The sequence below is a fragment of the Cannabis sativa genome, chromosome 1 (assembly GCF_029168945.1).
Source record: "Cannabis sativa cultivar Pink pepper isolate KNU-18-1 chromosome 1, ASM2916894v1, whole genome shotgun sequence".
NCBI classification, from domain to species: Eukaryota; Viridiplantae; Streptophyta; class Magnoliopsida; order Rosales; family Cannabaceae; genus Cannabis; species Cannabis sativa.
Window position 1 is genome coordinate 34,278,258 of NC_083601.1, and position 23,829 is coordinate 34,302,086.

The following is a 23,829-nucleotide window of genomic DNA, read 5'->3' on the forward strand; positions in this document are numbered from 1 at the left end:
TATAAACTTCAAAGCAAGATATATATATTTAATAAGATAATTAATTAAAAAATATATACAAATAAACTTTAGGAGAAATGTTTTCTCTCCTAAGTTCTTTCTATTTTTTTTCCTCGTAATTTTTTTTTTCATGCTTATAAATTGGAGATTGAAATATTTTACGTTTTAAAATTACCCTCGTCTAAATATCAAGACATTGTGAAAATTACTTCACAATGACCATTATGAAAAACATAAACATATAAGTGTCGTTTGGAAACACTTTTTTAATTAGTTTTCTGTTTTTAAAATTGAAAAAGTGAAAATATTTTTCAAAAACATATTCTATAAAACTGTTTTTACTTTTTAATTTTTTAATTGAGAATCAAAATTTTAAAAATAAAAAAAAAAGTCACTTTCAATATTTTTTTAAACAGTTTTTTTTCTTAATCAATATTTTGGACTTTGATTAGACTCGGACCCAAATCCCCCTACGACCCTGGTGCTAAACCCAGTCCCTGACCTGAACCCGAATCCGACCCTGAACCTAGACCCGACGTAAATAAAATTAAAAAATAAAAATAAAAATAAACTTTACTGAACACACTTTTGTTTTCTGTTTTTAAAATTAAAAAATAAAAGTGGTTACAGAACGCATTTTTGTTTTTCAAAAATAATTTTTTTAAAAACAAAATTTTACTTTCATTTTGTGATTAAAAAATTAGAAAGCAAAAGTGTTACCAAACGGCACCATAAGATTTAAACATTTACAATTATAATGCTCAACAAGCAACCCAAACTCAAATTATTATATTTAACGCATTAAAAGATATATAATAAACATATCTCTCTAATATGTATTGATTTCTTCATGTCATTTAGATCCTTTTACTTGAGCAATTCTCTTCTTTCAATCTACACATCAAAAGAAAATATATGTGCATGGAAGGGGTGTGTATGAACACTACTTTTTTCTCTCTCAAAACACACATACCCACACACATCCTTGCTCACCAATAAGGGGCATGACTCTTTTTTTATAAAGATTAGTGCGTCTTTTGGTCTTATAGTCCAAATAGAGAGAATTCATTGTCTTGGTCCAATGGGACTAAAAAATATTTTAGAGCGTGTCTATGGGCCCGAGCATATTAGTACGTTATTTCCATCTCATTATGGCTCGATGGTAATACCATGCATTACCGATTATATAGTTATCATTATACGCGCTAATATCGACATTGAGTGAGCAACACTTAGTGTCACATAAAATATTTTAATATTATAACATAATATAGTTTTACTAGAATATATAAGCAGGACTCGTTTATACTCCTATGACATCTATGAAAACATTCATGTAAAGAGAGTTTATAATGCTAAGGAAAATCATATGCATATTAATATTAATATGAATGAACTTATTAGGAACCAATATATGGCAATATCTTCTATATATTAATTATATAATACATTCCACCAAAGCTTCGATCTCCCATAATTGCTATATAGACTTCCATTTGGTTGGGTAGTTTTTTTTTATTACAATTATGCTACAAAAATTAGAATGCAATTGCAAAAGTTGCTTTTATAATAATTAATATATTTTGACCAGACATACATTACATGTATGGAATATAAAAGAAGTATATAATAATTAACGCGCGTTGTTAAACACGAATTGAGTAACACACAATCGACATATCAATAACTCATGTTGTTGTGTGTTCTCCTATATTGACATAACAAACAATAAAAATAAAAAACAGTAAGAACTAATTATTAATGTCCTTTTTGATCATTAATAATAAGACAATTCTGAATCTACACGGCGAGTCCCTTTATGATTGGGACACTGTGAGAGGGATCGAGTCTAGAAGAACTGGTTTCTTGAGGAAAATGTTTGTCCAAATCTCCAACTGGAAGGAACAACGTTGGGAAATTCAAGTGTTTTACCATCAACCAAAGTGAGCTTGAAAGAGAGAGTTCGACCACGAACATCAATGCTACTCTGCCAATTAGCACCCCAATTCCTATGCATGGGCATCCATGTTCTCATCCTCGACCCCTTTATCCATGCAGCTTTCACGTCTCCACTTCCTCCCACGTTCGACATCATCACCATGTTGAAATTTCCTTGACCTCTCATTGTGAAACGGACTCCACCTCTTCTTCTACATGACACCCTATACGCATATAAATATTTAATGTCTGTTACTTAAGAGATCAAAGCCAAAAATATATATACTGCAGTCACATATATGTAATGACTTCTTTTTTTTTTCTAGAAATGCTAAAGGTAGCATTTTGTTATTGATGTAATTTAATATTGGGTACCGTATATTTTATTTTAATAAAAATTATAAAAAATTGATAACCAATTATAAGGCGTCAACTATAGTGGTGCTAGACACTTTGATTCTCTTTAGTAGTGCTCTTTTGTTTAAAGAAATGTTACCATTTTACAATGTCATATTGCTAACCAATTATAAGACATCATAAGTTACTGGACACTAACGTTATGAAACTACAATATTATTGCACGAGTATACCGTGCCCAATTGCACACCAATTTGTGTGTACCTTATAATTAGTTAGTGATTCTTTATATTATTTATTAAATTAAAATGTACGAGATGCTATATTAAAATAAATGTGTTGTGTTACTGTGAACTTAGCATTTCTCTTATTGCACATGGTTCTGGTTATTATTATTAGAATAATTTATATTATATATAATTAATAAGAATATATACAAGTCATCAAATGATGTCATTACTATATATACGTACGTTGTATATATTAATTATTATTACCTTCTATATATAACGGGTACAATTCCTTCGTTGCCTTGTCTGGCAATGCGAAAAAAGGCAGGCATGGACATGTCGAAGTGGTGGCGAGGAGGATTGCACCAACCTCCGTTGTTGTTTTGGGGACAAAAGTTTGTAGTGGTTACTGTCACCGAACGCCGTTGCAGGCACCACTTTGGATCCGTTTTGTAGTCGCAAATCACCTGGTAGCACGCACCGCACGCCTCCCCGCCTCTAAACAGAGCTCCGCTCACTGCCGCCGTCTGTACTCCAAAACCCGCATGGAATGTGTTGTCATAACCACAAGCTCCTCCTACATAAATATATTATTAATTATACATTCATTAGTTTTTTGAGTTTCATATGAAATATAAATAATTAATGAGGTCTTCCAAGTATATTAATTACCAAGAGTAGAGGGGTTTTGATTGCCTCCATAGAAAGTTGCATGAGCACCGAGCCAGCCGTTAGCTTGACGAGCACTGATGCTCTTAAAAACCATACTAGAAAAGAAGAAAATATACCAAATAAAATCCCAAGAAACACTACAAACCGCCATATATAATATGTTAATACGTACTATAAACCGCTTTCTTCCCTCTTTTGTATTGTTTTACGTAAGTTCACTAATAAAACAAGCTCTTTTTAAAAATCTTATACAATCATTAGAGGAAAATGTCTGTGTTTTATAGACTCAAAACACGGTTACGTCGGTGACTAAAATAAAATCAATAATATGTTTTACATAGAAAATATATAATTTAATTGATGAATGAAAAGATAAGAATTATATGAAAACGCGTTATTCTCTGATGAATTGATCACGTCCTAAAGACTAAAGAGTAAAAGAGTACGTACTAGGCATGTGTACGGAGTTTTTAGACAGCGTACGAGAGACAATATGAGAGCAAGTGCATGTGGTTCCTAATGCGATCTGTTTTAAAGTCACCTGTCGGTGATACTATTATGCTAGAATGAAATTAATGGGCACTACTTCAATAAATATATAAAAACTATTTATGATATATATCTTTAAATTTTTATAATATCTATTTTTCATTTTTCATTTCATGTACACTCTTCTTAGACATGTGGGCTGCAGGTTGAATATATGGCACATATTTTTTATGTGTGTTTTTTGAATGGAAAAAGAAAAATTTCTTATAGCTATACCAGCTCTCGAATCTTTTGATTATATATTAATATATATTATTAATTATCATTTTCGGATAAATATAACACTACGGATACAAGTGCATGTGCTGGAGTATTAATGGAGTGAAAATGGATATAGAGAATCATCACAAAGTAATATTCAAATAGATTTTACTTAGTTATAAATTATTATTTAATTAACATCTCTATAGTACTAGCTCTTAATTATTACTTGATCCACAATTTTTATTGATTCCACAAAATCTAATTATTATAATTTATAAACATGAAGATCAAATTTTTATAATTTGGTCGCCTAAGTACGTATAATCGAGGAAATTGCAGGAAATATTTTTTGGAGATAGAAATTAATTTAATGTGTTAATAAGCTCTATTATTTAGTACTTTAATGACGCTAATCTATTAAAGTAGCTAGCACGATTTAACATTTCCATCATATCACATTGACTATTAATATTTAGTACTTTACGTACGTACGTTTGGAAATATATTGTCAAGGTTTTTTTTTTTTGAAAATGATATATTGTCAAGGTTGGTTTTTCAATTTTCTTTCCGCAAGATGTGAAAATGGTTTGGTTGTCACCTCATTTTCACCCGTCCATGCATAATTAAAGAGTACATCTATATATGATTATATATACGGTCGATAATATGGTACTTAGTAGGCTTATCATGGATTGAGAATTGGGCGGATTGAAGAAATTTCAATAGGCCAATTTAATTAAATCGGTTTGGAAAAATATAATCCATTTATATTAGGGTAAATAGCGGCATAAGTACTCAAAGTTTTAAGTTTGTAAGTGGCATAATTTCAATGTTTATTTTTAGCGGCATAAGTATCCAATGTTTGTAAAACTGTAATTTTTCTCTAATTTCGTACATGTAGTATCAGTTGTTAGACTATATATATAGTGTATGTAATATAGCATATACAAATGATATGAAATGCGGAAAATAAAATGTAATCATATCAATAATATATGCAATGAAAGGATCGATGTACCTCCAGCCATTGATCTTTGAGCTTCAATCCCTGCGATAGCTTCGGTATTGGAGTTTGGGCTTCCTCGCTCTCTCAACTCTCTTTAGATGGAATTTGCTGAATGAATTCAGAATGAGTGAGGAGCTCGGGGACCGAGACCCTATATTTATAGGTGAGATACTCCATCAGTATCTGCGCCACATTAATTGTCAGAATATTAATTTTGACAATTAATTCAGGAAATCAAATCAGGTAATGAATATAGAAATCTGACCATATATAGAATATTACATAATCGATTTTGTCCAGATTCAATGAATATAAAATATTCATTTATCAGAAAATCAATTATTTATTTATTTCCTTAAATAGAAAATCATTTCCTTAATTAGAAAATAATTTCCATAAATAAAAATATTCTAATATTCTCCCACTTGGTAGCATTTAAACTAAAATATTCAAACCCAACGTTCCTCATTATATAATAAACATACGAATTATAGCGACATGTCCTCATTATGAATCGAGTATTATCTTCCATGTATTACAATACATTTATTATATAACAATGTACTTTATGTGGCAATGTACTTAAGTGAATAAACCCTAAACCTTATGTTTATTCAGGTCCTTTGAAATTTTTCTCAAATGTAAAATTAAGATGCGCATAAATATGAGAAAAATCAAAATAAGAGTTTCATTAATAATAACTTTATTTGTACAAATTACATAAGGGAACCAAGTCCCATGTTCTCTACATGATCCTTGAATTTATGAGGTGGTAAGCCTTTTGTCATAGGATCGGCAATCATCAATTCAGTGCTAATGTGTTGAATGACCACTTTATTTTCCTTAACACGTTCTCTAATAGCTAAGTACTTAATGTCGATGTGCTTGCTTCGACTTCCACTTTTGTTGTTCTTAGCCATGAAACAGCAGCTGAATTGTCACAGAACATCTTTAGCGGCCTTGCAATGGAATCAACCACTCTAAGGCCTGAAATGAAACTCTTTAGCCATACACCATGTGATGTAGCCTCAAAACAAGAAACGAACTCAGCCTCTATAGTAGAAGTAGCAGTCAAAGTTTGTTTGTTACTCCTCCAGGACACAGCTCCACCAGCAAACATAAACACGTAACCAGATGTAGATTTACGTGAATCACTGCAACCAGCGAAATCTGAGTCTGAGTAGCCAACTACTTCTAGATTGTCAGTTCGTTTGAACATCAGTTTGTAATCCTTAGTACCCTGAAGATACCTCATTACTTTCTTTGCAGCTTTCCAGTGGTCTATCCCCGGGTTACTCTGAAATCTTCCTAACATTCCGACAGAATAAGCAATGTCGGGTCTTGTGCACACCTGAGCATACATTAGGCTTCCGACAGCAGAAGCATAAGGAATGTTCTTCATTTGTTCTCTTTCAAAATCATTCTTTGGGCACTGGCTCAAATTTAATTTATCACCCTTCATAATTGGAGCAACGCTCGGTGAACAATCTTTCATATGAAATCTTTCTAAAACTCTGTTGATGTAGGCTTCTTGAGATAAACCTAAGATACCTCGGTATCTATCTCTATGAATCTTAATGCCTATGACATAGGATGCTTCACCCATGTCTTTCATCTTAAAGTTCTTTGAAAGAAATTGTTTCACTTCACGTAGCAACCCTTTATCATTGGATGCAAGAAGAATATCGTCCACATATAAAACAAGAAAACAGATCTTACTCCCACTTTCCTTCAGGTATATGCATTGATCCATGACATTCTCTTCAAATCCAAAGGAATAGATGACATCATGAAATTTTAAATACCATTGACGGGATGCTTGTTTTAATCCATAGATGGACTTCTTGAGCTTGCATACCAAATCCTGACCTTCACTAGAGGAGAATCCTTCTGGTTGTTTCATGTATACCTCCTCCTCTAGATCACCATTCAGAAAAGCAGTTTTTACATCCATCTGCTCCAGCTCTAAATCAAAATGAGCAACTAATGCCAAGATGACTCTGAGGGAATCTTTCTTTGATACAGGAGAAAAAGTCTCCGTATAGTCAATTCCTTCCTCTTGAGTGAATCCTTTAGCAACAAGTCTCGCTCTGTACCTCTCAGTGTTGCCTAATGAGTCTTTCTTAGTTTTATAGACCCATTTACAGCCAATGGCCCTCGCCCCATTAGGCAACTTTACAAGTTCCCGTACTCGTTGCACCTCATAGAATTCATTTCATCATCCATAGCATTGTACCACAATTTTGATTCTCTACTGTTCATAGCTTGTAAAAACGTTTCTGGATCATTTCCAATTCCAATATCAGATTCTAATAAATACACAACATAGTCTTTGTAAATCTTTGGTTTGATAGGTCTAGTAGATCTTCTTAAGACTTCACCAACAGGCTCTTGGGGAGCAGGTTCGGCGGAGTTGTTCAACGGTTGTGCAACTCTTGAACATTTTGATCTATCTACTGGATTATCATTACCAACTTGTGGATCTTCAGTGATTGGTAATGGTTGTTCAACAATCGTTTGAACTACAGGAGTGTTAACCATTATCAATCTTGCTTTTGAAGTGGAAGGTTCTGAAGGATCTTTCTCAAGACCTAAGTCCTTTGATTGATCACTCCCACTGATCAAGGCATTCTCAAGAAATTTTGCATTCCTTGATTCCACAATTCTTGTGCTATGAGATGGACAATAAAACTTGTACCCTTTAGACTTTTCAGCGTACCCTATAAAGAATCCGCTTATGGTCCTTGGGTCCAATTTCTTCTCTTGTGGATTATATATTCTGACTTCAGATGGACATCCCCAAATGCGTACATGATTCAAACTTGGTTTCCAACCTTTCCATAATTCAAAAGGAGTTTTTGAGACTGCCTTTGTTGGAACTCGGTTTAATATGTACACGGATGTCTTTAATGCTTCAATTCCACAAGGATTTAGGAAGATTAGAGTTGCTACTAAGCATACTCCGCACCATGTCCATTAATGTTCGGTTTCTTCTTTACGCAACACCATTTTGCTCGGGTGTACCAGGCAAGGTGTAATGGGCAACAATCCCATTTTCTTCAAGAAACTTCGCAAATGCACTGTGTGCTTGTCCATCTTACGTGTATCTACCATAATACTCACCTCCTCTATCTGATCTCACTATCTTAATTTGCTTGTTGCATTGTTTCTCTACTTTAGCTTTAAATATCTTAAAGACATCTAATGCTTCACTTTTATTATGAAGTAAGTAGATATACATGTAGCGTGAGTAATCATCTATGAATGAGATGAAGTATTTCTGACCATGTGACTCCATATCTGGACTACATATATCAGTATGTATGATTTTTAATATTTCAGAACTCCTATGGACACCAGTTTTGACAGACTTGGAGGTTTGCTTTCCCTTAATGCAATCCACACAAGTATCAAAGTCAGTAAAATCTAAGGTATTGAGTACCCCATCTTTTACCAACCTTTTAATTCTATCAATGGAGATATGTCCCAATCTCCGTACCACAATGTACAGAATCCTCTTTCATAACACATCTTTTAGTGCCAGCGTGAACATGCATAACATTATTAGTGGTATTATTTTGTAAATTAAGGCAGTAAAGACCATCAGACAAAATACCATTTCCAACACATTCAGATTTATAATATAAATTGAAATATTTGTCTGAAAATGTAAAGGAAAAACCAAAGGGTATAAGTCTTGAAACTGAAATCAAGTTTCTAGAGAAACTTGGTACATAAAAGGTCTTTTCTAACTTTAAAACAAAACCATTACTTAAAACTAAATTGCATGTTCCAATAGCTTCCACATGTGAGCCCATCTTGTTTCCAGATAAGATGCTTTGCTCACTTGCCACTGCTTCCTTAGATTTTGAATATCCTGCAAGGAATTTGTTATGTGAATTGTTGAACCGGAATCAATCCACCATGTGTTAAGATTAACATTAGCCATATTAGATTCATAACATACTAAGGAAATTGGATTACCTTTGTCATCCATCCATTTCTTGAACTGGCTGCACTCCCTTTTCGCATGTCCCTTTTGTTTACAAAAGAAACATTTGATGGAATCTTTCTTTATGGCAGCCTTGGGAGCCATGGGCTTTCTCCCTTTGTTCTTCTTGAATGGCTTGCGTTTCTTAGGTTGAGTGGTCAGGTGAACACTTTCTCCTTGCTCCTGTAGGAGCCTGGCTTCCTCTTGAACACACATGGTCATCAATTCATTGATAGTCCATTTTTCTTTATGTGTGTTGTAGGAAATTTTGAAAGGCCCATATTGTGGAGGAAGATTGTGAAGGATGTAATGAACCAGGAAGGTATCAGGAATGATAACGTCGAGTTTCTTCAAATGAGCAGTGATGTCCCTCATTTTAGAAATATGTTCTCGAACTCCTTTAACACCGGTGAGTTTTGTGGACGAGAACTCTTGGATGAGGTTGATGAACAAAGATTTATCTGAAGTGTCAAACTGCTCATCCATAACTTTGATAAAGTCTTTCACCTTCTCAGGTGGCTCCACCGATCCACGCATTCCCATAGAAATTCTGGACATAATGAACATGATGCAAAGACGATTAGATTGCTCCCACTTTTCACGTAGTGCAATCTCGACGACGGTGCTAGTATCAGTGATAGCAGCTGGTTCATCTTTTCTTATTGCATAATCCATGTCAGTGCAAGCTAGGTGGAGAAGAACTCGTTCTTTCCAGATTTTGAAGTTGTCACTCCTAAGCTCAGGGATTTCACTAGTAAGTTCAGCATATTTAGAGGTGGATGAAATAGCTGCAAGAATAGGATTACAAAAAATTTAGATGTTAAAAGAATTGAGGCTTTAATGAATTCATGTTTTACCAATGTAGAAACATGATGAAGATGAAAATTTTATTAAATCTAAAATTGCCTGTGGGCTAAATTTTAAATCTAATAAAATTGTATGAACTTTATGATAGATTTAATGAAATATTTAATTTAGATTAATGGAGGAATGAAATCTATCTTTAATTAAAATTTGTGATAACACTATTAAATCAAATCCTCATAACTCCCTGTGGGGTAAATTAAGAGAATTTAACTTAATATATTATCCTAATTAATTATAAAAATATAATAAAATCCCTGTGGGGTAAAATTATTATATCCAAATAATTAATTACAAGTTTCGTCCATTAATGTGAATTTTAATTAATATATAATTTTATATAATTAAAGATGTTGTGGCTACTCCCTAATTATAAAAAATTATATTTTCACTTTAGACATTAGGTATTGGGCTCTACCTAAAAGTATTTTCGTTATTAACATAATAGACAATCACTGAGATTAGTGCTCCTAGTGTGGTCGTTCGAAGATCATTAAAAACCGTTCTAGATATGAGCATTTGTCCCAGGTTCATGTTTTCTTATGTCAAACCACAAAACTACTTACGTTTTATTCATATTTTATTCATTTTATAAAGTTTTATGAATATTTTATGAATAATTTTATGAAGTTTTATGAAACTTAATTGCTAAATAAAATATTCAACCTATCTTAATGTTTGAATATTTCTAAATATATCTAGCACTATAAAAGGAATTTATGTATAGCATTTAAATCATACAAATCCAAATTAATTGCATTAAACATAAATTTGTCAAATAAATACAAAATAATACAATTAATGTATGATTATTAATTAAATGCTAATTCCTTAATATGAAATTAATGGCAGATTTTTCAAAATTAATTTAGACAATAAATTGCATAAATTTGGTAATATATAATTAAATGCACAAATTAGCACAATTTTTACATGCCTAAATAAATCATGTAATAAATTACCAAATTTAAACAAATTTCCATTTTCAATTTGTACTATATATATGTATTAAACAAAAATGGAAAATTAACTAAATACAATTTATTGACTAAATTAACACACAAAATAGGAAAATAATTAATATTCCATACTGCCAAACGACATGTCGTTTTTGCAAAAAGCAAAACGACACGTCGTTTAACCAAAAATTGAAGGGGCTGAAAATGCAGAAGAAAACGACACGTCGTTTTCCCTAACAGAAAAACGACACGTCGTTTTACTCAATGCAGGGCTGATGCATAAGACTATAAACGACATGTTGTTTTCCACAATGTGAAAAACGACATGTCGTTTTTCAACAACGACAGCTGCAATGTGCCATTCAAACGACACGTCGTTTTACGCCAAACGACACGTCGTTTTACGCCAAACGACACGTCGTTTTCTCCAAACGACATGTCGTTTTGCGTCGTCTTCTTCAGCGAACCGGGTCGATTTTGACCCGTTTTTCTGCACGCGGGTCCGTCGAACCCGACCCAAACCCGATCAGAAATTGCGTTTCCGACGACCAAATTGCGTGTTTTCAAATCTAAAATGTTCTAAATCAAATAATAAAGAGATCCACATAGATTTTATGCACGAAAACACGAAAAAATATATACTTTAATATCACGAAATTATTCGGGTCCGAAAAAGTTTTAACCGGAAAAAATTTCCATCCTTAAGTTTTTCAATAGATTTTCAATGCTTAGATCGATCTATAATACTATACGAACATAGCAATATATTTAGAATTCAAAATAAACACTGAAAAATGAAAAATGGAAAAAACCAAAATGGACCGATCGTGTTTATATATATGCATGTATATATCACATAAATAAAAATGAATACTATGAATGTATTATGCGATAAAATATATATATAATATACAATATATATATAAACATATATATGTGTATAAGTATATAATATATATATAAACTGAATAAAGATATATATATGTATATACGTATGAATTTTATATATACATTTGGAATTATATGAATATACGTATATATATACACCAACCGAAAGAAAATATTTATATATGAATAGTGTATATAAGTGTATATATATATATGAAACTCAACCAAAATCAAGGCAGAGATAAATCCGCTCTGATACCAACTGTTAGACTATATATATAGTGTATGTAATATAGCATATACAAATGATATGAAATGCGGAAAATAAAATGTAATCATATCAATAATATATGCAATGAAAGGATCGCTGTACCTCCAGCCATTGATCTTTGAGCTTCAATCCCTGCGATAGCTTCGGTATTGGAGTTCGGGCTTCCTCGCTCTCTCAACTCTCTTTAGATGGAATTTGCTGAATGAATTCAGAATGAGTGAGGAGCTCGGGGACCGAGACCCTATATTTATAGGTGAGATACTCCATCAGTATCTGCGCCACATTAATTGTCAGAATATTTTGACAATTAATTCAGGAAATCAAATCAGGTAATGAATATAGAAATCTGACCATATATAGAATATTACATAATCGATTTTGTCCAGATTCAATGAATATAAAATATTCATTTATCAGAAAATCAATTATTTATTTATTTCCTTAAATAGAAAATCATTTCCTTAATTAGAAAATAATTTCCATAAATAAAAATATTCTAATATCAGTTACTTCCAAATGTTCCTTTAATAAATTTAAAACGGAGACTATACTGACAAAACTGAAGAAAAATTACAGTTTTACAAATTAACATTGGGTACTTATGCCGCTAAAAATAAACATTGGGTTTATGCCGCTAAAAATAAACATTGGGTTTATGTCGCTTACAAATTTAAAATTTTGGGTACTTATGCTGCTATTTACCCTTTATATTATATTTTATGTACAACCCAAACCAACCGAGACCAATAAATCACTACAAAAAATTGGACTTTTAGTCACAACAATAATTGTGACTAAAAATGAAAAAAGTTGTGATTAAAAGTTTTAGTCACAATTTTTTTTTTGTGATAAAGTTTTAGCCACAATAAAAATAAGCGTTGTCACTAAAAGTCACTTTTAGTCACAACTAATCTTCATGACTAATAATTGTTAAGATGTCATTACAAATTTACAATTAGTCACAACAATCCTTTAGCCACAATTTATTTATTTTGTGACAACTTTTGTTGTCACTAATACTTCTTTAGTCACAACAAAAATTTGTCACTAATACTTTTTTAGTCACAACAAAAGTTAATCACTAATACTTTTTTATCACAATTTTTTCACTAATAATATTCATTTAATAGCTACTCATTATCAATACAAAAAATAGCTCCTGGAGTTATTACTCTTAAATATACTTTCATATAAATGTAAAGATCCAAATGAGTTATAATATTTTTTTGTTTACATGAAAATCAAGTCTTTTAAGTTAAGAGTTGCAATATAAATAAGGGTAAATAGCGGCATAAATACCCAAAGTTTTGAGTTTGTAAGCGGCATAAACCCAATGATTTTTTTTAGTGGCATAAGTACCCAATATTTGTAAAACTGTAATTTTTTTCTATTTTCGTCAGTATAGGCTCTGTTTTAAATTTATTAAAAAAAGATTTGGAAGTAACTGATACTACATATTTTTCGTGCAGACCAAATAATCTAAAATTTGAGTCTTATATGTGTCCTGTTTAAGACAATAATAGAGTCTGTACTGATGAAACTGGAAGAAAATTACAGTTTTATAAACATTGGGTACTTATGCCACTAAAAAAATCATTGAGTTTATGTCGCTTACAAACTTAAAACTTTGAGTACTTATGCCACTATTTACCCTATAAATAACATTACATTGGCATATCAATTGTTGATGAGAATACTTTAATTTGTGCTTTGAAAAGGTAGAGAATCATATGATTATAGGTGAATGAATTGTCAACTATTTCTTCGTTTTTTTTATTTGGAACTCCAACCTATAACGGTCACCCAGTTGTTTATCATGATTTATTTATTTGACGCTGATTTCACTACTCTTATTCTATTTTGTCGGAATTAATAATTATTTTTTGGATGTTCTCTTGTTGCTGTGATGGTTGTGTCCGTGGGTGTAGAAGATGGGGGCTATGAATATATTTCATCTTCGTTCTCTTTGGCTTTTTTTGTAGTTTTTTTATTTTGGTAAATACATTTAACGAGCTCACTGACAAAAGAGTTTTGAGGTGTGTAGTTCTTTTATATTTTTTTTTTATAAGTGGTTATGTCTACTTAATTCATTTGTTTTACATTTATTTTTGTGTTGTTTTAGTTTTGTTTTAATAGTTTTTTTTATTTTAATTTTTTAGGAATGGACTTGCAAATATAGTTGATTTTGCTTCTGGCGTTAAGGTTGTGCAGAAGATTGTTTGTGTTCTTTTGATCATTTATTTTTTTGTTTTGTTTGATTTGTTTTAGTGTTGTTTTACAGTTGTTTTGCCATGATTATTTACCTAACGTCGATTTCACTGTTTTTGCTCAATCTTATTGGAATTAATAGTTGTTTTCCGGTTGTTCTGGTATTGTTGTGGTGGTTCTGTCTGTGGGTGTGGAAGATGGAGGCCTCATACTTTTTTTTTTGGTGTTTACAATACAAAAGAAAAAAAAAAGCGAGAGGACAGTATAATATAATTTATATCGTGTGGCAGTAAAATTGAAAAGTTAAATCCAATATTTTTGTAAAAACCTTTTTTTTTTTGGGAAATTTGAAAAACTATCCATAAAAATCTCTAAAATTATTTCCCTAAATCTATACCTATTAAAATTGCCCATATATGACTCCATTTGATTTTTCCCCATAATACCCCTCCCATTTGAAAAACAAAATCAAAAATCAATCTCTCTCCCTCTCGGTGACCACGCAACACCACGCCGCCCTACCACGCCCGGCCACCGACGACCACCCACCACCACCGACAGCAGCCTTCGACCACCGTCCGACCACGCACAACCCAGCTCAGCCCCCCTCTCTCCCAATCGGACCCAGCCCCTCTCTCTTCCTCTCTTTCAAAACTGAAAAAAAAAAAAGAAAAAAGAACCCAGGGGTCCGATGGTCGGACCATGGGTCCGATAGGGGTCTGAACCATCGGACCCCTGGGTTCTTTTTTTTTCGGTTTGAAAGAGAGGAAGAAAGATGGTGGCTGGGTCCGATTGGGCCGATGGTCAGACCATGGGTTCGATAGGGGTCCGAACCATCTGACCCATCGGACCCATGGTTCGACCATCGGACACTGGGTTCTTTTTTTTTTTCAGTTTGAAAGAGAGGAAGAGAGAGGGGGCTGGGTCCGATTGGGAGAGAGGGGGGCTGGGCTGGGTTGTGCGTGGTCGGACGGTGGTCGGAGGCTGCTGTCGGTGGTGGTGGGTGGTCGTCGGTGGCCAGGCGTGGTAGGGCGGCGTGGTGTTGCGTGGTCACCGAGAGGGAGAGAGAGAATTTTTGATTTTTGATTGGGATTTGTTTTTCAAATGGGAGGGGTATTATGAGGAAAAATCAAATGGAGTCATATATGGGCAATTTTAATAGGTATATTTTTAGGAAAATAATTTTAGAGATTTTTAAGGATAGTTTTTTAAATTTCCCTTTTTTTCCCTATAACTAGACAGTTCACGAAATAGAGAGTAGACAATATGTTACATTGTAATTGTTTTTTTTTTCTTCTTTTTGCTGGAATGTTACATTATAATTGTTGGGAGACATGAAATTTGTTTTAATTTATTACAACATACTGATGTAGTGTCATCTTTCTTTCACATATGGGAAATTAGGATTTAACACAGAAAATTAATCTAAGTTTTCAAGAATACTATTTAAAAAAAAAAAAAAATCCAATCCAATTAGCTTTATATGAATATTTGTCAAACAATTTAAGTAGTGCTTTCTTAAATACCAAAACATTGTAAAAATGCCTAGCTCACACTTTTGAGTTTATAGCCCAAGTTGTTTTGAAATCCTAAGGCCTTATTTATACTTGCTTTATTATTAGGGAAACTTATGAAAATACTAAATTTAGGTTAATTGTTACAAAAATACTATCACACGGAAATTTTTTCAAAAATACTGTATTTTTATAAAACACTAGTAAAACAAACAACAGTAGAACAATTAAAAAACACTAGTAGAACAATAGTGAAAACTTAACACAGTATACTGCAGTATGAAACTTATAAAAAAACACAGTAAAAAAGTAAAAAATAACGTCTGACAGAATTTTTGTAAAAAAATGACAAAAGTTAGTATACCATGTAAATTTCCCAATTATTATTGGGTTAGCAACGTGATCCATTTTGGGACAGAAAAATTTATTTGGGGTTTTTTCATAAATATGGAAAAATATAGTAGAGTTTACTTTTTTATGGTATAAATAAATAATGCAATAAAATATGGGATTAAAAAATAAGTGAAGTTTTAAATATGGAAAAAAAACATAAACAAATTTGATGAAACTTGTAATAATAAGGTTTACGGCAAAAGTTGTTGGGAAAGTCACCGACGTCAGAAAAATCGACGAAAAAGTTGCTGAAAAAGGTAGTGTCGCCAGAAAACTAACCGTCGCTGAAAAAAATCACTCGAAAAGTTACCAGAAGTAAATGCCTCAGATATAAACAACAAAAATATTCTATAACATAATAAATAAAAATAAATAATTCAAACCGGTTATAAATGAAAGGCTAATTAGCAATTTTTCCCCCCGAACTTTGACATGTACTAAATCATGCCCCTGAACTTTTTTGGCCGTTAAAAATTCCCCCTGAACTATTGAGATTGTTAAATTTAAGGACTTTTGTCTAATTTCATTCAATTTTACTGTTTTAGGTACTAAATCATACTCTCCAGACTTTGATATCTACCAAATCATGCTCCTCAAACGTTTATATGTATTAAATCATGTCCCCTAAACTTTCATCCATGTTAGAATTTTTTTTACTAAAATTAGATAAAAGCCCTTAAATTTAACAATCTTAATAGTTCAGAGGGAATTTTTAACGGCCAAAAAGTTCAGGGGGCATGATTTAGTACATGTCAAAATTCGGGGGGGAAAATTGCTAATTAGCCTAAATGAAATATAACTGATTCTGAAATATTATGAATAAAAATAAATAACACGAAATAACTCAAACCGGTTGTAACTAAAATAGAACCAGTTATATAACATAATGAATACAAACAAGTAACACGCAATAACTCAAACCGATTACCATTAAAAAATAAAGAAAAAATCAATTCCTAAAACACTGAAACATAAACAAAACTAGTTCCATAACAAATACCTCATAACACATAATACCTCATAAAACTGATTATAATTTTTTTTTTTTAAAAAAAAATAGGGATCACCTCCAAAAACTATTGATGCATAAATATAAAAAGAACCGGTTTCATAACAAAATAAATAAACACAAAAAATAACACACAATAACAAATATAATATAAAGAAACTCGTTATATTTATCAACTAGTTAAAAATTTGAGACAAAAAAATTAGTTCCGTAAAGCAACTAAGATAAAAACTCACACACAAAACCAATTAAATAAAATAACTTAAACAAAAATAACCATTTAACATGCTTCAATTACCCACCAAATAATTACACTCATACTATATCTACCCAAAAATACGCATTGATTATGCCATATAACCGGCTCTATTTTAATTATAACTGTTAGGATATTTTTAGCTTATTATTTATGTTATTTTAGAGTTAATTTTCTTCTTTATTATTATTTTTTGGAATAGAATTATGTTTGTTTTCTTTAATTTCAGGTTTCAACAGTTGAATGTATAAATTGGTCAAATTTCAGACAAATATAATCTATAAAATAGAGAAAATTGTACAAAAAAAATAAAGCTAAAACTTCAAGCCTGAATTCGACTATATTTTGATTAGATTTTGGAAAAAATCAAAATATAAAAGTTCTAGATCTCTCTTTTATCTTTGCGAAACATTTTGAATCGTCCAATTCTAAACAATATCGAGAGAATTATGGCCAAAATACGATCAGTCGATGCAGTAGAAAACTCACTGCCCAAATAAAGGGGGGGTCATGCCTAGGCATGGAAATCTCATGCCGCGGCCTGCCCCTTCTAATCCTAAGCAGAATAGGTTTTTTCAGCTTTTTTTTATCTTTTTTTTGGCTATAAAAGAAGTAGACTTCAATAGTTTTCAATAAACAATCAAGGAGTACGAATTTTGGAGAGCAAAATTTATCGCGAAGGCTTTTTCAACGGTGTTTTTATCATTCTTTTATTTTCTATTTCCTTCTTCTATTCTGAATTAATATGTGTAAATTTGCTACGATGAACATGAGTAGCTAAGTAGTTTATTAGGGTCTAGATGGATATTGTATGATATTAATTTTTGGTTTCAATATGATTTAATTTCTCCTCAATTTTTATGTATTCTATTTCATTCGTACTTAATTACTTTTAATTGTCTGATCACCAATTAACTATTTATGATTTTGATGCGAGATTTGAGAAGTGCGTGTCGATTATGCTATAGTAAAATAGAACTGAATTTCGATATAGGACGAGAGTACTTATATGGTTGGGATAACTTATAGGGTTTCAATGTTTAATGCCTGTTACATATTTAATTTATCACGAGAGTAGAAAATTTACATGTAATTGAAGTTTATATATCGGAGAAGACTATAAATTACCTTAGTAAACCTGCTATTGCATAAAAATTGGTATTAGGAATAGAATCATATTTAACTATAATCAATAGATACAATTGAAATTGAAAGCCCTAACTTATATTCATTGTTAATTCCTTTATTAATTTACCTACTTCTTTCTTTTAGTGTTTTTAATTGTTTCCTAGTTTTAATTTTCTCTCAAATTTTATTTAGCCATACAGAAGTAAGAATTTTAATTTTAATGTACTTAACTACAATCCTCATGCGACCGACCTCACTTTTTGTGAGTATTACTTGTTAAAACGACACGTATATTTGAGTGTTGTAAATTACCACAACAATAATCGATTTGAGTTATTTCGTATAATTTGTTTTTATTTATTATAACACTGTTATAGAACCGGTTCTATTTTAATTATAACTAGTTTGAGTTATGTCGTGTTATTTATTTTTATTCATTATATTACAGAACCGTTTATATCTCAATTATAATCGGTTTGAGTTATTTTGTATTGTTTATTTTTATTCATTATGCTATAGAACCGGTTCCTATCAATTATATTTTGCTTATTTTTTAAAATAATTTATTTATGTGGCTATAAGTTATAGATACAATTAGAGTCCAAAAGTCTATTTAATAACTAAAAATCTAATTTATTAATTATTAAACAATATTGTTGTATATAGATTAAATGTAAAATACTTTATATAAGAAGTCACTCTACTCGTGACTAATTATTGCTAAAATAGAACTCTATATGTTTCTTAACATGATAAAGACGAGTAGTTTTCAGCCTTCGGACTCCAGAGGGGGCTGCATGTCTTTGTGTTTCTTTTGAAGTGATGAGCGATGCAGATTGCTAGGTGGCAGTCCAGGCGTTGAGCAAGAAATGTGAATTGTGGAAGACTCGAGAGAGACTTTTTCCATTTATCTTCTTGTTACAGTATTTAGACCTTAAACCCAAACTCAAGTTCTCTTCTTGTTTGATTAAGTGTATGTTAGTCGTGGAGACATCTCTTTCGTTGATGAAGTAGCCAATAATGCTACAATGGGTCACCTTCGGAATGATGTAATTATTCAATTTAAGGGAAGGGTCTCTCCTGTGGTGCCCATTTCTAGAAATAAATTATAACACGTGTCTTTAGTCAAATTTTATACAACATACTAATCTACCAAATGTAGATTTGTGTGTGCATCAATATAATCTCCTTGTAAAAGTGGAAAATGCATACCAACATACGTGTTCCCATTTGTAAAACTGAAATTAATATGCTTACCTATAATTGCACATGAATATTTCCTATGCAAATACTGATATTTTTATAAATAAAAAATATACTTGAAAATTTAGTACTCATACTCTAAATTGGTTAAAACCATATAAAGGAGGCTCTGTCCAACTGGTTTTGTTGCTAGATCTCCTCCTAACTCTATAAATAGATTAGTATTGCTCTACCAAACTCTGATATTTCTCAATATTATTGAATTATTGGTAGTGTTGATGTTTTATAAATTTTTTAGCATACAAGTCAATTATATCTTCTGGTATGAAAGAAGAATAGAAAATTCAACTCTATGTAGAGTTATTGTTTAAAGAAATTCAACTCTGTGGAGTGTTGCTATTATTTATATCTAACAACCTATCCGCCTAACTAAATGACTGGTTTAAGTCCTAAAGATTCCTATTCAGTGGATGATTTCAATGTAGGTACAAGTTACGAAGGCAGTGTCATGTTAGGTTATCAAATAAACACTAAACTAGAAAATACATAGGACGGAAAATAATTGTATTGCTGGCTGGTATAGAGAAGTTTTAAGACAAAAAGACCAATCGACACATGACATTATATACATATCAATGGACTTCTCACAAGAATGTCTGAAAAAAAATCTCTAACATCAATCATACTCTATATGGACATATCTTTGGATGGCAAACTATACAGAAGAAAATCCCCCAAAAGCGTGTAGAATCAAAACAAGAGAAGACACAAAATAATGCAGCAGAGAAGGAAGATGGACACTCTGTTAAGCGATTTGTCAAGCTGGACTTCATGCCTTCTCAACCTGGGACTGCTACTAACACCAATTTGAGGGTAAGAAGGGAACAGACTCGAACCCGAGCCCCCAAACATCCTTGCAAACACCATCTCTCCAAAAACTCCCATGGTTGGATTGAACAAGCTAGTCATCACTGCACCACCTAGATAAGATGATGACATATTGTTTGCGGCATGAACTCCATAAGGACGAGGAAAATATTGCTGGTTAAGTGATCTTGGATTCGATTGGACATAAGTTGGATGATGAAGGTGATGATTCTGGTGCGATGTAGTATTAAATACATTGTTTAAGCCAGAAGGAAGTGGCCTGCGTGGTATGACAAGATCCAAGTGAGGTTTCTTGGAATCAGAATCAGAACGAGATGTTCCCCGGCCATAGAGGGGAATCAGTGAGGCGTGGGAAATGTTAGCCTTGCAGACAGGGCAGTTTTGCTGCTCAGGTTCTTCAAAGTCATTTTGGACATTAAGCCACTTGTAAATGCAGGGCCAACAGTAGAGGTGACCACATAGAGTGACGACAGGCTCGTTTGCGGAATCTAAACATATGTTGCACTCAAAGCACCCGCTTTCATGATCAGAGATTCTGGATGAGGCTGGCATACCCCATTTCTGCTTCATGGAAATATCTTCATTCGATTCCAAGTGTGCCTCTGGCTCGTAGAAATTGTGTGCCATTGATTCTACAGTCTGTAAACAAAAAGGGTTTAGCACAAAAGCCTTAGATAAAACAATTTGCCTAGCATCTAAGAAGTACGATGATTAAAACATAACCCATGACTCAAACATCAAGTTTTGTTGATAGTTTTTAGCAAAAACAAAAATCCACTGGTAGTTAGCATTAAAAAAAACAAAAACAAAAAACCACAGGTCAGACAGGACAAAATAATATAATTTTATACACATATGAGGCAGACAAATGTGTACACTTATCCTAAAAACACAAAACAAAAAGGAAGATAGAAGAATCAACAGCTGGGCCCCTAAACCCCTTCTTTTCCTACCACCCCCTCATGAGATAAGGATCACTTGGGAATATTTTTTGGCTTTTCTTTTATCGAATTTTCCTTGAATAACATTATCATAATTATCTTAGAAGGAAAAAAAACATGCTTCATTATCTTTCATAACATATTTCTAAAAAAACCTAAATCCCAGTAATCGAAACTAAAGACTAGATTTTTGTTGGCTAATATCACACCAAAAATGTCTAATATTTTTATCCAAGACGGTCCAGACATGATATGCTAATTAATCAACCCTTAAACATAAATTTTTTACACATCCTTCTGGGAGAATCATGTAACTAAGATTTCTAGTTTGTTTTGGGAGAAGAAATTTTTTTTTTTTTTTTGCTATTTAAAGATGCAATCATGGAATTTGCCAGAATTGAGAAAATTAGATGCATCAGGCGAAAAACTAAATAAATTCATATAAAGGAAATCAAGAATTATTTTCTTTTCTATGAAAAATAAACAAATTCTCAAAGGATTTAATCCCTTGAAAAACACACAAAACATCAGATCCAAACCCTACCCTAACCTTCGAATATATTTAAGAATCTAAAACATTGAAAAGTAGAAACAAAACAATCTACAGAAACTTAAAAAGAAAGAAAAAGGAGAAAGAGCATACCCAGGAAGAGAAGAAAGAGTAGGCAGTTGTGGTGGTAGAATGAATCGAAAAATAAAGGAGTAATTTTTGGGATATGAAAATAGCAAAAACGGGAATGAAAACGGAGAAGATGATAGGAAAATTGATCACACCAAATAGATTTTTGTGAATGAGCTGAGCTGAGCTGTTTTGTTGTGTTTTAGGTCTCTTTCATCTTTAACTCGCTATATATATATTCGCAAACGCGGTACGCTATTTAAAATTTAATTAATATAAAAAATTAGAAACACCTCTTCGGAGTTGGGCCTAATTCTAGAAAAGCTGAACCGTCTTCGCACGTGCCACACGTGCAGGATTTTCATCGAGCGTCAGATCAATCCTTCAAAATTAACGTTTTTTTTTTTTTTTTTTTTTTTTTTTTTTCTGAATAGAGTACTTTAAAAAGGAATTTCTTTGGATAAATTTTACTTAGTATTTTTTTTACTGATGTTTTTTTTAGTTTTTACTGTGTTTGTTTGTTGTGAAGTGCTAAACACGATTGAATATCTGTTTAAATATCAATTTTTCTAAACCAACTTTCGGGGTAAGAATTTCATTAAAAATTAAATTTTGGGGTTAGAAAAAATAATCATTTCATGGACTTAAGGGTAATTTTATATTAGTTTTGTCGGTGCTGTTTTTCTGATTTTTTTTTTAAAAAAAAATAAAGAGAATGTTCTGAGTTTTAAATAGGAACTTTATTTATTATGTTTATTATACCAAAATTAATAACCAACGTCTAACACGTAAAGCTAAATAAAAAAAGATTTTGTTTGATACTAATGAAGAAAGAGAGGCTGTTGTTACATTATAGTTGCAATGAATTTTTATTAGGTTTACCATTTTAAAAAAGAGGAGGAAAGGGAAACTCAGAAATAAGATAAAATTTATCAATTTATTTTTAGGAAAAGATGAAAAGTTTCTTGTCCAGAGAAAAATAATGGAAAAGTTGACCATCCAGATCATGTGAGAATTTTGAGAATGTATGTGAGATTTTTTTTTTCTTTTTAACAAAGTAAAGTAATAGTGTAGAGAAAGAGTCAGAGCCTTTGAATTTTAAAACAAGAGGAACAAAAAGATCATCAAAAAAATAAAACCAGTAGCGCAGCGGAAACTGTTTAGTGTTGGCGCAAGGTAACGGTAATCTTTAGTTTAAAAGGAAATTAGAAGCCGCAAACCAAACTTTCTAAACCAAAACCTGTCTCACTCACTCACTCACTCACTCGAGCCCACACTAATTAAAAATAATAATAAAACTAAGGAAAAGCTATGGATTGTAGATGTGTATACACGTGGCAGAAGATTATAACATGCAACTTCAGATGGGTTAGGTTCACGAGGAATACACGGTTTTGATCGCCTTATTCGAAGGTCTTAATCTCTGTGGTCCCATCTCTCAATTATATCAGTCATTATTATTTATTTGGTGTTATTTTAATTTTTGAAACAAATATGATTTACTTTTACTTTTAGAAAATACGGTAATTAATTTAATAAATAAATAATTATCGACTAATTTTAAACAAAGATATAGTTTTTTTTTCTTTTCGTTAACATTATCACCACCTCGCCAAACTATTACCACACCACTATTACACTAAACCAAACAAAATTTAGAAAAATAAAAAAAATAATATAATTAAACAATTCCATTAAGCCAACAAAGAGGAAAATTTCCTTTCACAAATCTTTATCTCAA

General features: G+C 31.8%; 2 protein-coding genes across 3 annotated transcripts; both read right to left on the bottom strand.

Annotated features, from left to right (window-relative positions):
• Nucleotides 1–1,680: 1,680 nt before the first annotated feature.
• Nucleotides 1,681–3,452, bottom strand: LOC115706664 (expansin-A12). Its single transcript, XM_030634379.2, has 3 exons — nucleotides 3,198–3,452; nucleotides 2,793–3,102; nucleotides 1,681–2,162 (listed from the first exon to the last, which is right to left on the bottom strand). The coding sequence occupies exons 1-3, from the start codon at nucleotides 3,346–3,348 to the stop codon at nucleotides 1,850–1,852; spliced, it is 774 nt and encodes a 257-aa protein (XP_030490239.1). The 5' UTR covers nucleotides 3,349–3,452; the 3' UTR covers nucleotides 1,681–1,849.
• A 16,735-nt stretch (nucleotides 3,453–20,187) lies between these two features.
• Nucleotides 20,188–22,641, bottom strand: LOC115706276 (E3 ubiquitin-protein ligase RMA3). Of its 2 annotated transcripts, none has more exons than XM_030633866.2 (2): nucleotides 22,382–22,641; nucleotides 20,188–21,167 (listed from the first exon to the last, which is right to left on the bottom strand). In XM_030633866.2, exons 1-2 carry the CDS (start codon nucleotides 22,451–22,453, stop codon nucleotides 20,391–20,393), a joined length of 849 nt encoding a protein of 282 aa, XP_030489726.1. In that variant the 5' UTR covers nucleotides 22,454–22,641; the 3' UTR covers nucleotides 20,188–20,390. The 2 variants fall into 2 exon arrangements, with proteins under 2 accessions (XP_030489726.1, XP_030489727.1); XM_030633867.2 differs by lacking the exon at nucleotides 22,382–22,641 and adding an exon at nucleotides 22,113–22,350.
• Between the last annotated feature and the right edge of the window lie 1,188 nt (nucleotides 22,642–23,829).